This window comes from Chiloscyllium punctatum, chromosome 8 (genome assembly GCF_047496795.1).
Source record: "Chiloscyllium punctatum isolate Juve2018m chromosome 8, sChiPun1.3, whole genome shotgun sequence".
Classification (NCBI taxonomy): domain Eukaryota; kingdom Metazoa; phylum Chordata; class Chondrichthyes; order Orectolobiformes; family Hemiscylliidae; genus Chiloscyllium; species Chiloscyllium punctatum.
In genome coordinates this window covers 89,860,600-89,873,692 of record NC_092746.1, presented here as the reverse complement: position 1 = coordinate 89,873,692, position 13,093 = coordinate 89,860,600, and the positions used below count along the sequence as shown (strand labels likewise).

At 38.6% G+C, this 13,093-nt stretch overlaps 1 protein-coding gene across 8 annotated transcripts in view; it reads left to right on the top strand.

Annotated features, from left to right (window-relative positions):
* Window positions 1-13,093, top strand: part of mpp7a (MAGUK p55 scaffold protein 7a) — a 431,085-nt gene that overhangs the window by 308,113 nt on the left and 109,879 nt on the right. For all 8 annotated transcript variants that reach the window (XM_072576030.1, XM_072576036.1, XM_072576032.1 and 5 more), the window contains 4 exons: window positions 2,187-2,318; window positions 4,171-4,252; window positions 6,089-6,174; window positions 12,747-12,821. In XM_072576030.1, coding sequence (XP_072432131.1) covers window positions 2,187-2,318; window positions 4,171-4,252; window positions 6,089-6,174; window positions 12,747-12,821 — 375 coding nt within the window. The remainder of the gene's footprint in view (window positions 1-2,186; window positions 2,319-4,170; window positions 4,253-6,088; window positions 6,175-12,746; window positions 12,822-13,093) is intronic.

Genomic DNA, 13,093 nt, shown 5'->3' with positions numbered 1-13,093 from the left:
CATCTGATCTGTTGGTTCAGTACTGTGGCAGGCTGGAAATTTGATTTGAGGAGTCCATACGTTGGGTTCTAGAAAAAATGGGAAAGGAGGAAGCAGCTGACAACATATTTGAGGACTTTAGAGAAAGAGGCTGAAGATGAGAAGTGAAAAGAACAATTAGAAAGTTGGTTTGGTGAGAAAAGAGCTAATTATTGGTGATGCTGACTGGATTCAACGCATGGGAGAAAGAGGCAACCATAAAGTTGAAGAAAAAGCTTAGAAAAATAGCATTATAGTTCAAAATGGGGAAGTCACCCCTTCACTGTAGATCTGAAAGACTCAAATATACAACATTTCCTGGTAGTAAGAGATGAGCTGTGCAAACAACAAAGAAATTTGATTAATGGTGCGCACGAATCACTATAAGGTAATGAAATGTTAGCCTTTATGTCAAGACTGTTAGGTTTCAAAAATGAAGAAGTGTAGAATTGAATATCTCTTGGGAGTGCTATATTACCTAATAGGGAACTAATTCACTAAGCAAAGGAAAGATGTAAAGTAATTCAGTGTTTTGCAATGTAACTGAGATGTTCCTTATTAGACTTTGTTACTTTGTGCACTGTTCTGATAAGTATTCAGCAAAGAAAGATTCAGTCCTAATTAATCCCATCTTTCCAGCTGGCCCACTTCTCCCCGCCATCTCACTGAATCTTGCTGTGCCCTCCTGAAAAATAATTCTAATCGATCAGCGTAATGTAGAACTGACTTCCTCCAGGAAAGCACAACTTGGTGACTTGTTTCTTAAATTTCCAGAAGTCCTTCCTTTTCAAGAGAAAACAAACTTTTATAAGCATTTTGCACTTAACAGCAGTAGTCGTTTCTCTTCTAAGCAATAATTCTTTTGTCTCTCCCCTTATATCTCTGTATAAGTTTCCAAAATGTAGCATTCCTTTTTCTGTGTCAAGATGTGAATCTGTCACTTCCTTTTCAGTTGTTCTTGGTCTGGGTTTACTTCCCCATGGCAATCACATCATGGGTCTGTCTCTGTAAATAAGTTTAGTATGAACTTGTCATCCCCTTACAGAGAGTTCTGTTTCACTTTAAATTAAATTGGGCATTTTGAAGCATAACCATCTTGCAGCATTCAGCATTTCCAACTCGAAGCCTTGGCCCGACATGCACCAACATTGCTGCAACAACTGATGGGATCAACCACATATTTATCTCTACCGTTGTTGCCAAGCACCTCTAAACCAATACTCCTCTTCCCTCTGGTCATTCACCCTGGTAGAGCAATCATTTCCACCCTCTTGTGTCCAAGTGATGCAATTTTGAACATTTGTGGTCAGTAACTGGTTTAGGTCATAAGATATTGGAGCAGAAATTAGGCCATTCAGCCCATCGAGTCTGCTCCACCATGCAATCATGGCTGATATGTTTCTCAACCCTATTCTCCCACTTTCTGCCCCTAACCCTTGAACTCCTTGACAATCAAGAACCTATCTATCTCCATCTTAAATATACTTCATGACCTGGCCTCCCCAGCCTTCTATGGCAGTGAGTTTGGCATTTATTATAGGCAGTAAAACTAGTGAACAATGCATGTATTGCTTATGATGTAAATATAATTGGAACTTGAATCATTGTGATTTGTGTGTGCTAGAAATCGGGTGTTGGAGGAGAGAAGAATCCTCAATCAAGGGTATTTGGTGCCTGGTCAAGGAACTGGATTTTGGGAACCTTGGGGTTTCTTCCCATCTGGCTGTCTGTGCTCGCCAGGCAAGACTTGGAAAACCTGGTTGGCATGGATAAGTTGGACTAAAAGGGTGTGTTTCCATGCTGTGTGACACAATGACCCCTGCCCCCAGAGTTTTGGATACAACAAGGCTCCATAGTTAACTCTGTCTCCAGATACTGCTTGAGTAGCTGAGTATTTCAACCTTTGTCTGTTTTTATTTTGAGTGAGATACTTGTTTGGATGTGGTCAGAAGTGGACAGAAAATGTTCAAACCTCAGTGTTTTGAAATATTGAGATGTATTTCCTTTACAGTAATTTTACTTCACAAAGAAAACCCATAGTAAAGCAAACATCTGCTTTTATATGAGGCTAAATTCGAACAGTTCATGAATCTCTGCAATTTAAACAGTTATTTTTTTAAAAGTGTTTGACATCACATAGTAATGGCTTATTAACTGCATATTTACAGGCTTTACTGTCGGTTCATGACACAGTGGCTATGAAGAATTATGACCCTGTATTGCCCCCTATGCCTGATGATCTTGACGATGATGAAGATTCAGTGAAAATAATTCGACTTGTTAAAAACAAAGAGCCTCTGGTAAATTTGCTTTTTTCGATTGTATTCTTTAGTATTCTTTTCTGGCTGTCTAAAAGCCTGTTGCAATATATCCATCTGTGTCTGAAATACCCTTTGGAATTGCACAATATTTTCATTTTGGCAGCTGGCAGCTATCTTTTAATTCTTTAGCCTGTCTCTTGTACCATCTCCATGACTCTATATTTATTTAAGTGCACCTTGTAATGGGGACTTGTGCGATATACGCTACCTGTTACTGGGTCCAAGTTTGTAAAATTTAAATTGTGGACAGAGCCATACATTGGTGTAAAAAAAAATGATTAAACATAGGTCTTCATGTTCCAATCCAGATTCAATATGATATTTGAGCAGTAATGAGAGGAATGTAGTTTGTTTCTACAGTGCTTATTTGCACTGCTGCAGAATTATGGTGGATGGAAGAAGTGGCCAAAGAGGTACTTATGTACTGAAGTGAATGCATAGTGAGCTGGCTGCTTCCCTGTCCCTGCGATCAAAACTGTTGATTACACCTCATGTAAGAAGAAAATTATAGTACAGTTCCAAAGCAACAGTTTTTTTCAAAGCTGCTTTTTAAAAAAATCTTCCATAAGGGCTGTAAGCTACAGAATGCCTTATGTCTGTCCTTCCTTCCTTCCTTCTTTGAGACTTTGCTTCATTAGCTACTCTTTTGACATGACTTTTCATCTCATTCCGAAATCTCCTTTGACCATGTGTTAATTTTATTTCCTGCTTGCAGTTGTTTTCCTTTCTTATAAGCGAAATGCATTTAATAATAGATGTGAGTTTCTTTTAGCCCAATTCCAGTATGTACTGAATCCAAAGACTATGGATTACTGGAATTTTGAAATTAAAAGTAGAAATTGCTGAAATTCTCAGCAGCCAGGCAACTTTGGAGAGGAAAGGATCGTTGACCTAAAGTGTTAACTTTGTTTCTCTCTCCGTGGATGCGGTCTGTCCTTTATATTTCTAGTATTTCCTGTTTGTAACTTTTACTGGATGATTGTTATGTCCAATAGATATTGCTAATAACAGATTGGTCATTGACTTTCTAATTGTTCCTGAATTAATGCTCAAAATTTCCAAAAAATATGTTATTTGAATTTAAGAAACTGACATAAATTATTGAGCAGTGATATGTATCTTTCAGTTTATGTGGTATTCGAATAACCAAAATTAGATCTGTTGCATTTTATCATAATTTTGTCTGAAAATGCTTTAAAGTTTGTTGTTCTGTGGTATATTTTGTTGTTAAAATGAATTAATTATAATTGAACTGTAAAACAAATATCTGTATTCCAATTCTTTTATCAATGTTCCACAATCTCAACGCTTCCTTTTATGATGCTAACTTCAATATCAATTATTAACATTTCTGTAAAGATCTCTTTCTGAAATTCTAGTCTTAGGTGGTCTCAAATGCTTTCAGTACACTTTAAAAATTCAGTTATGCATTTGCCATTACTGAATCGTGCATCACTCACGACCACTTACATTGACTTCACCCACTCAAAGTTTAGTGTTCTCACGTTTCATTGATATTATTTCTTCTCAACGGTGCTTTCTTTAAAAAAAAGCTGTGATGTTGAAGCCAGACTGTGTATTCAATGAAATATAATTGTTTTCAATTATTATTACAATCTCTGTACTTATAGAGAATAAAATATTATTTTGGGAGTTTCGTTTTAATCAATCATCAAAGTTTTTAAGTATATTTACGAAAAAAAATGAAACCATTATTTTGTAAGTAAATATTTTGAGAACTAGCATTTTGGTATTGAAGTTCTTTCCTCACTTTGCTTCGTAATAGACTTGTGAAGGGTTCCTGTTCATTTTCTTTTTCTTTGGTTGATAGGGAGCCACAATACGAAGAGATGAAAGCACGGGTGCTATTGTTGTGGCAAGAATCATGCGAGGAGGAGCTGCAGACAGAAGTGGTACAATTTTATTGTTTGCACAGTTTTGTGAAACATTTTCAAAGTCCAATAGTTGAGAATGGGCAACATAAATTGCTATTTTTTTTTCAGTTTATAGGATTTGGGTGTTGTTGGTTCAGCCACCATTTATTGCCCATTTCTGAATATTCTTGAGAAGGCATTGGTAAGCTGCCTTCTTGAAACACTGCAGTCCATATAGTGTAAGTACACCCACAGTGCTGTTGGGAAAGGATTTCCAGGATTTTTACTCATTGACCATGAACTGATGACAATATCGTTCCAAGTCAGGATGTTGTGTGGTTTTGAAGGTAGTTTGCAGGTGGAGGTGTTCCCATGCACCTGCTGATCTTGTCCTTTCAGGTGGTAGAGGTTACAGGTTTGGAAAGCGCTGTCACAAAAGACTTGGTGAGCTGTTGCTCTGCATCTTGTAGATAGTACACACTGCCACCACTCAGACATCAGTGGTGGAGAGCTTAAATATTTAAAGTGGTGGGCAGGCTACTTTGTCTTGGATGTTGTCAAGCTTCTTGAGTGTCATTGGTACTACAGTTAGACAGGCATTTGGAGAATATTCCATTAAATTCCAAATCTGTGCCTTGTACATGGTGGACAGACTCTGGCGGGTTCACGCTTGAGTTACTTACCCTGAGAGTTCCTAGCCTCTGATCTGTGGCATTTAATGTCTGGTCCATTTCGGTTTCTGGTCAACAGTAAACCCTAAGACGTTGCTGGGGGAGTGCCAGCAATGGTTATGTCATAGAATGTTAAAAGAAATGGTTAGATTCTCTTGTTGGAAGTGACCATTGCCTGACACTTGTGCTGGTTGTTACTTGTCACTTGCTGGACCAAACCTGGGTATTGTTCAGATCTTGCAATGTGGACTTCAGTATCTGAAGAGATGTGAATATGCTGAATCTTGTGTATTCATTGGTGAGCATCTCAACTTCTGACCTTTATGATGGAGGGAAGGTCATTTATGAAGCAGCTGAAGATGGTTCGCCTTAGACACTCTCTTGAGGAATAATTGCAATGATGTGCTGGGATTGAGATGATTAACCTCCAGTGTTTTAACCTTCCACTTTTGTGCTAAGTATGATTCCAATCAGGACAGTTCCCCCGATTCTCAATGTGTTCAATTTTGCTGTTGCTCCATCAAATGGTCATATGTTGTCTTGTTTCATGGCCATTCACTATCACTTCATCTCTGAAGCTGAGTTCTTTAGATCATGTTTCAACCAAGGCTACAATGAGGTCAGGAGCTGAGTGGTTATGATAGTACACTTCAGCTTTGTCTTGTGCTCTGATATGCTGGGCACCCCATCGTTGAGGATGGGGAGTCTCCTCCTCTATTTTGTGATTTAATAGTCCATCAGTGTTCATGACTGAATGTGGCAGGAATGCAGAGCTTAGACTTGATCTGATCTGTTTGTGGAATCGCTTGGCTCTAGCTATTGCATGTAACTTTTTGTAGTTTTGCCAGGTTAGCGCTTAATCTTTAGGTATGCTTGGTGCTCGTGGTATGCCCTCCTACTCTCTCCATTGTCATCCAACAGAGAGGCCATAGTTCTGTGGGAAAGTGTTGTTGAGTTAGCTGATCAACCACATTCTAAACGAATCGCAGAGCAGCTTTGATGCGTTAAATGACCTAAGGTTACTCCTATGTTCAAGACATTATTGCAAAAACCCACCTAGTTCACTAATGACTTTGTGGTCACCATTCCTAAGAGCTGCTTTTTCTTGAATTCTGGATTATTAGCTTGGGCTTTGTGACATTGCCACAACCCCATCGCTTGCCCCTGTTTATATACACAGCTGAAATGTTTCTTGTTAAAATAGGTCTTATCCATATTGGAGACGAGCTGAAGGAAGTTAATGGAATTGAGGTTGATGATAAAAGACCTGAGGAAATCATTCAAATATTGGTATGTATGACCTTTGACACAGTTGATTTTCTTTGGAGTCCCTCGGTGGTTCCCTACTCTCAAAAAACTGCTAAAAATTGCCTATTTATTGTGTCCTTCGATCCTTGCCTTAGTCCAATTAAAAATTTAAATCTCATTTGTTCACTCATGCACTCTGTTCAGATCTCTCTGAAAGTTCTATTTAGGTGCATTCATTAGAAGAAACCAAGTAGGAGCAGAAGTAGGCAATTCAGGCCCTTGAGTCCACACCACCATTGCATATAATCGTTGCTGATTTCATCTCTGCCTCAGCTCCATTTTCCTGCCTGCTCCCCATAACCCTTGACTAATTAAAAATCTATTTATCATAAGTTTATTCAGTGTCCTGCACTTTGGGGTAGTGAATTTCATAGATTCGCTACCCTTAGAGGGAAGTATTTCCTTCTCATCTGTTTTAAATCAGCCACTCTTTAGCCTAAAACTGTTACCTCTCTTTCTACACTACCCCACAAGGAGTGACGTCCGCTCCATATCTATTTTGTCAATCCCTTTTAGCATCTCAAATACTTCAATTAAATCTCCTCTCATCCTTCTAAACTCAAGCGAGTATCAGCCTAAAATGCTTAATCTCTCCTCATAACAGAAGTTTTTCACCTCTGGAATTCATCTCGTGAACCTTCTCTGAATTGTGTCCAATGCAGTTATATCCTTCCTCAAGTAAGGAGAACAAAAAGGATTGATGAGGGCAGAGCAGTAGATGTGATCTATATGGACGTCAGTAAGGGGTTCGACAAGGTTCCCCCGGTAGACTGATTAGCAAGGTTAGATCTCATGGAATACAGGGAGAACTAGCCATTTGGATAGAGAACTGGCTCAAAAGTAGAAGACAGAGGGTGGTGGTGGAGGGTTGTTTTTCAGACTAGAGACCTGTGACCAGTGGAGTGCCTCAAGGATCGGTGCTGGGTCTACTACTTGTCGTCATTTACATAAATGATTTGGATGTGAGCATAAGAGGTACAGTTAGTAAGTTTGCAGATGACACCAAAATTGGAGGTGTAGTGGACAGCGAAGAGGGTTATCTCAGATTACAACAGGATCTGGACCAGATGGGTCAATGGGCCCAATAACAGAACTTATACACTTAATGGTAAGGTCCTAGAGAATGTTGCTGAACAAAGAGATCTAGCTCCTTGAAAGTGGAGTCTCAGGTAAATAGGAGAGTGAAGAAGGCATTTGATATGCTTTCTTTTATTGGTCAGAGTATTGAGTACAGGAGTTGGGAGGTCATGTTGCGCTGTACAGGACATTGGTTAGGCCATTGTTGGAATATTGCGTGCAATTCTGGTCTCCTTCCTATCGGAAAGATGTTGTGAAACTTGAAAGGGTTCAGAAAAGATTTACAAGGATGTTGCCAGGGTTGGAGGGTTTGAGCTATAGGGAGAGACTGAAAAGGCTGGGGCTATTTTCCTTGGAGCGTCAGAGGGTGAGGGGTGACCTTATAGAAGTTTTCAATATTATGAGGGGCGTGAATAGGATAAATTGACTAAGTCTTTCCCTGGGGTGGGGGGAGTCCAGAACTAGAGGACATAGGTTTAGGGTGAGAGGGGAAAGATATAAAAGAGACCTAAGGGGCATCTTTTTCACTCAGAAGGGGGAACATGTGTGGAATGAGCTGCCGGAGGAAGTGGTGGAGGCTGGTACAATTGCAATATTTAAAGGGCATTTGAATGGATATATGAATAGGAAGGGTTTGGAGGGATATGGGCCAGGTGCTGGCAGGTGGGACTAGATTGGGTTGGGATGTCTGATCGGCATGGACGGGTAGGACCGAAGGGTCTGTTTCCATGCTGTACATCTCTATGACTAAAACTGGACACTGTCCTCCAGATGCAGACTCCTCAATGTCTTGTGGAGTAACAACAGTACCTCCTTGCTTTTATACTGTATTCTTTTCACAGTAAATACTGAAATTCCATTTGCCTTCCTTTATTACCTGCTGTACTTGCCTACTACCTTTCTGTGACTCATGCATGAGAACACACAGATTTCTGTGCGTCAAAGCATTTTGAAGTTTCTTTCCATTCAGATAAGTTGTTTTTTTATTCTTCCAACCAAAATGGATAACCTGAAGCATGCCCATGTTAAATTCCACCTGCCAAATATTGGCCCGTTCACCCAACCTATGCCTATCCATTTCTAAATCTCTTATTTCTTCATTGCACCTTACTGTGTCGCTATTTTAATGGTATCTCCAAATTTGGATACAGTTCCTTCTATCTGTGTCCAAGTCATTCAGGCAAATTGTAAATAGTTGGGGCTCCAAGAATCAAACCTTATGGCACCCCATTAGTTATAGCTTGCCAGAGAAAGATGCATTTATCCTAACTGTCTGTTTTCTGTCGGTTAGCAAATCCTTCCTTTAAGCTAATATATTACTCTTAACCACTTGTGTTCTTCCTTTGCTTATTAAACTTTTGTGTGGCACATCATCAAATGTGTTCTGGAAGTCCATGTATACTGCAGGATCCCCATTATTCACTTTGCTCGGTATATCTTCAAAGAATGATGATAATTGACAACCTGTCCTGGACTTGCCACATTGATGCAGTGGTCAAGAAGGCATGACAATGCCTGTTCTTCCGCAGGAAACTTCAGGTATTTGGCATGTTCATAAGGACCCTCACCAACTTTTACAGATGTGCCATTGAAAGCATGCTGTCCAGGTGCATAATGGCCTGGTCCAGCAAATGCTCTGCCCAGGACCATAAGAAACTACAGAAGGTTGTGTGCACAGCCAAGACCATCATGGAAGCCAGCCTTTGATCTATGGGCTCCATTTACACATCTCGCTACCGTGGAAAGGTTGCCAACATCGTCAAAGACCACTCCCATCCCAGTAATGCTCTCCTACAACCTCTCCTGTAAGGCAGAAGATACAGAAGCTTGAATACATGCACCAGCAACACAAGAACAACTTCTTACCTGGCCTTATTTGACGGATAAATAGACTGTCTAACTTCAAATAATGTTGATCTTGCTTCGTGCACCTCCTGTGTAATGGAACCTGTATGCCTCACTCTGTCTCGACTCCCTTTGATCTGTGTATTCTTGCTTACTATGATCTGTCTGTACTGTTCGTAAACAAAGCTTTTCACTGTACTTAGGTACATGTGACTACAATACAGTTGGTTCTGATATAACGCGATAATTCCATTCTTGTGCAATCTTACGTTATAAGAAAACTATGCAATAATTGCAACATTTAAACCAACATTCATGTTCTACAAATAACTATCTAAATTCTTCAATCGCATTAAAGCTGATTTGCGTTGAAGAAACATGCATTATAATAGAACCAATCGTAGATCAAATCAAATTAAGGCAAGCTGTGGCAAGTGTGCAGCAAATGAATTTAAAGCTATACAAAGTCTGCAGCATAGATTTACCAACAAGGATAAGCCTTTACAATTATAAAGAGAAACCAGATTTATAGATTATTTCTACTGAAGCAGGGAAGACTTTTAGGTTATGATGAGCTCTTATACAGTGAATAGGAAAGATTATTTTCTCTGGTTGCAGAGCCAGAGATGCAGAAGCAACCATTTCAAACGCTCAATGGGTCAAAAGAAGTTAGTTTTGTTTTAATGCATTTCCCAACTTAAGTATGGAATGCTTTACCATAACAAGTGTTGAAGCCAGAAAATATCGCCTCTTTTAGTGGAATAATGGGTGAACAGACCAGAGAAAAATACAGAGCCATAGTAGAGTAAGGTGGAACGGTTAATGTTGAATTACATGAATGAAAGGCAAGCACAGGCACAACAGTCTAACTCCTTCAGGTGTTTTAATTACTTTTGGCTGTGTAAACTAGATTGTGTACAAGTTATACCAACAGAATTCTGAGCAAAGAAATCTCTATCCAGGGAATGAGAATTTGAACATTGGAAGAGCAGGAAAACCTCACGTTTGAGGAATTAAATTGAATTGGATTGAATTTATTGTCATGTATACTAAGGCACAGTGAAAAGCTTTGTCTTGCGAGTAATACAGGCAGATCATAGAGTAAGTAGCACAGGTAAGTAAGTAATAGGTAAACAGCGGAAAAAACAAAAACACAGGTACAGGTGAATGTTAAGAGTTTGAGGCCATTCAGTATTCTAACAACAGTAGGATAGAAACTGTTTCGAAACCAGCTGGTGCGTGTGTTCATAAATATTAGGAAATAGTGACAGTCGTATGACAAAAGACAATTGTTTGTTCACTTCAGGCTAAATATTAAGGAAGCCAGCTATTCCCTATGTTGGTGAGGGCTATGTTGTGAAGTTAGACAATATAAATTCTCAGCTTGAACAAGCGATCACCCTTTTCTGAATCTACATGCAACAAAATCTAGATTTAAAATAAAAGATTTAATTTGTTCGAAATAGGGATGGTGCAGTTGAAATGTGACTTAAGATTAGATTGTAACTGCTACTTTTCGACACTGAATTTTATGGTTTCTCCCATTAGCTGGTTGAGAAGTGGAGGGCCAGTAAGGTCACTCTGAAAATTGTTAATACCCAAAATGTTGACTTCTCCACCTCCTGATGCTGTCTAGCTTGCTGTGTTCTTCCAGCCTCTTGTGTTGTGACTGGATTCCCATATCTGCAGTTTTTTTGTCTCTAACTACTCTGAAAATTCACTTGGTGCCTTCCTGTCCACCTGCACAATTGAGGGTCGGGTAAGGCCTCAGGCCATAATCAACCATTGCCTCACTGAGAACTGCACATTCAAGTTTGATGACATCATTAATGTTGGGTATCATAGTAAATAGTGTTGATGGGACAGAATGTTATAAAGTTCCATTGATAGATTGAAAATGGACAAAACACTGACAGACAGAGATCTGAGTAAGTGCAAGGTAATTCACTTTGGACTGCAGAAAGAGAGTCCCGAATATTTTCTCAATGCTAAGAAGCCAAAATTTGAGGAGGAGGAGTGTTAGTAATGGGTGCACCCCCAGACCTGACTATAAACCAGTAGGCTGATAGAAAACAAAATGACAGCCCTCATTTCACTGAAGCTTGAATGCAAAAGAATGGAAGTTGTGTGGTAGTTTTGTAGACATTGCGAGAGTACATCTGAAGTACGTCATACAGTTCTGGGCAATGGCCCTCTAAAGGACATTCTAACTTCAGAGGAATTGCATTACACATTTACCTGATTGATATTGGGTCTAAAAGGATTAAATTATGGGGTGTTCCATGTACTTGACTCGTAGCCTCATAGATCTAATTGGGATGCTTTCGCTGATGATAGTAATTGACAGTCAAAAGAGAGAATAAAGATCTTCCTTATTTGGGGGAGTTCAGCATAAAAGGGCACAACCATAAAATTAAAGCTTGTCTGTATCAAGTATGATGTCCAGAAGCACGTTTCAGCCAAAGGGTAATGGAAAGATTCTTTCCCAAAAGGTTACTGAGGCTATTCTAATTGAAAATGTGAAAATTGAGTTTGATTTTTGTTTGATCCCATACTATTCATATTTTTAGCAATGTCACTAAATTCCCTTAAGATTTATCTCATGATTTGATTGAATGTTAGAACAGATTCTGGGATGAATGACTTTTTTCTGTTCCTGTGTTTAGTGTGTGAAAATGATATACTTTTTCATCTTAATATTGCATTCTTTTTGTAGCCTAATTCCGCTCCAAATCGCTATGTACAGATGCATAAATTGCATTTGTCTCGTGCACAAATTGGTGTGATAAGGAAAAATACGTTGGTAAACATGGATTTTATCCAGCTCAATCTCTCATGTCTTCCTGACAACTTAAGTAAATAGCTGTACAACCTAGGTATTATTTCTCATGCACAAAATGTTACTTATCATTCTTATTGCACTTTCTTCAGCTACTTCTCACTACACTTGTGTGACGTAAGGAAGTCATCAGTCATAGGGAGACATTGAAGAATGGGTAGCAAAAGCTGTTTGTTGTAGCATACAAATTGGTTTTGTCCCTTGGAGCCAATCTTGTCTTATTTCAGGAGGAGGCCTCAATTGATGTCCCATGAAAAACTTTCAACACTGTAGGAATTCAAAGCAGATCTCTTGGAAAAACTCCAGTTATTTCAAAACAAATTTTAAAATGTTGTAACATTTTCTTTGATGCAGCAGTTAATCCATTTTCCAGTTTTTCTTTTTATGCTTCAATTCTGATTGTTTTAGCATTATATTGCTGTTTATAAATATTTGGTAATTATTTGCATGAATCTGTAAATGTCCGATCTTTGTCTTTGTGATAGTCTTCATTTATAAAAGAGCATGGTGGCTTAGTGAAAGTTTATAAGTCCAGGAAGCAAATTTGAGGTAATTATACTGACATGCATGAAGATCCGGGAGGATAAAGTATCGAGTTTGTGGATGTTGGGTCCATTTGGAATAAACAATAATTAAAGAAAACTAAGCCAAGACCATTAATGGCAAAAGGCTAATTTTATTCTTTTTAAAATTCATCGCATTGTTTCTTCTGTCATTTTTATAAGTTATTCATTGTTACACTTGTAACTTGATAATATTGTCACAAATATGTGCATTTTAAAATTTTGTCTAGGCCCAGTCACAAGGAGCAATAACTTTTAAAATAATTCCTGGCATTAAAGAGGAGACTCCAACTAAAGAAAGCAAAGTAAGTGTATTAATCTGATAAAAATTGGAAAGGGAGCAGACCTTATTTTTCAGAACATGACATTGCTTATATTGCTTTTGGTGAATTCATTGCAGCATGTTCATCAGACAATATGACAGCTGATCAACTGCTTTCTGCTCTTTCTTTAGTCATAAATATACAGTGAGTAATAGATTATGAAATTAATGTGATAGAATAATGGTTGTGGATGCAATTTGTTAGCATATATGTGCATGCATTTTTAAGTTGTGTTTTATATGTATATAGTTATA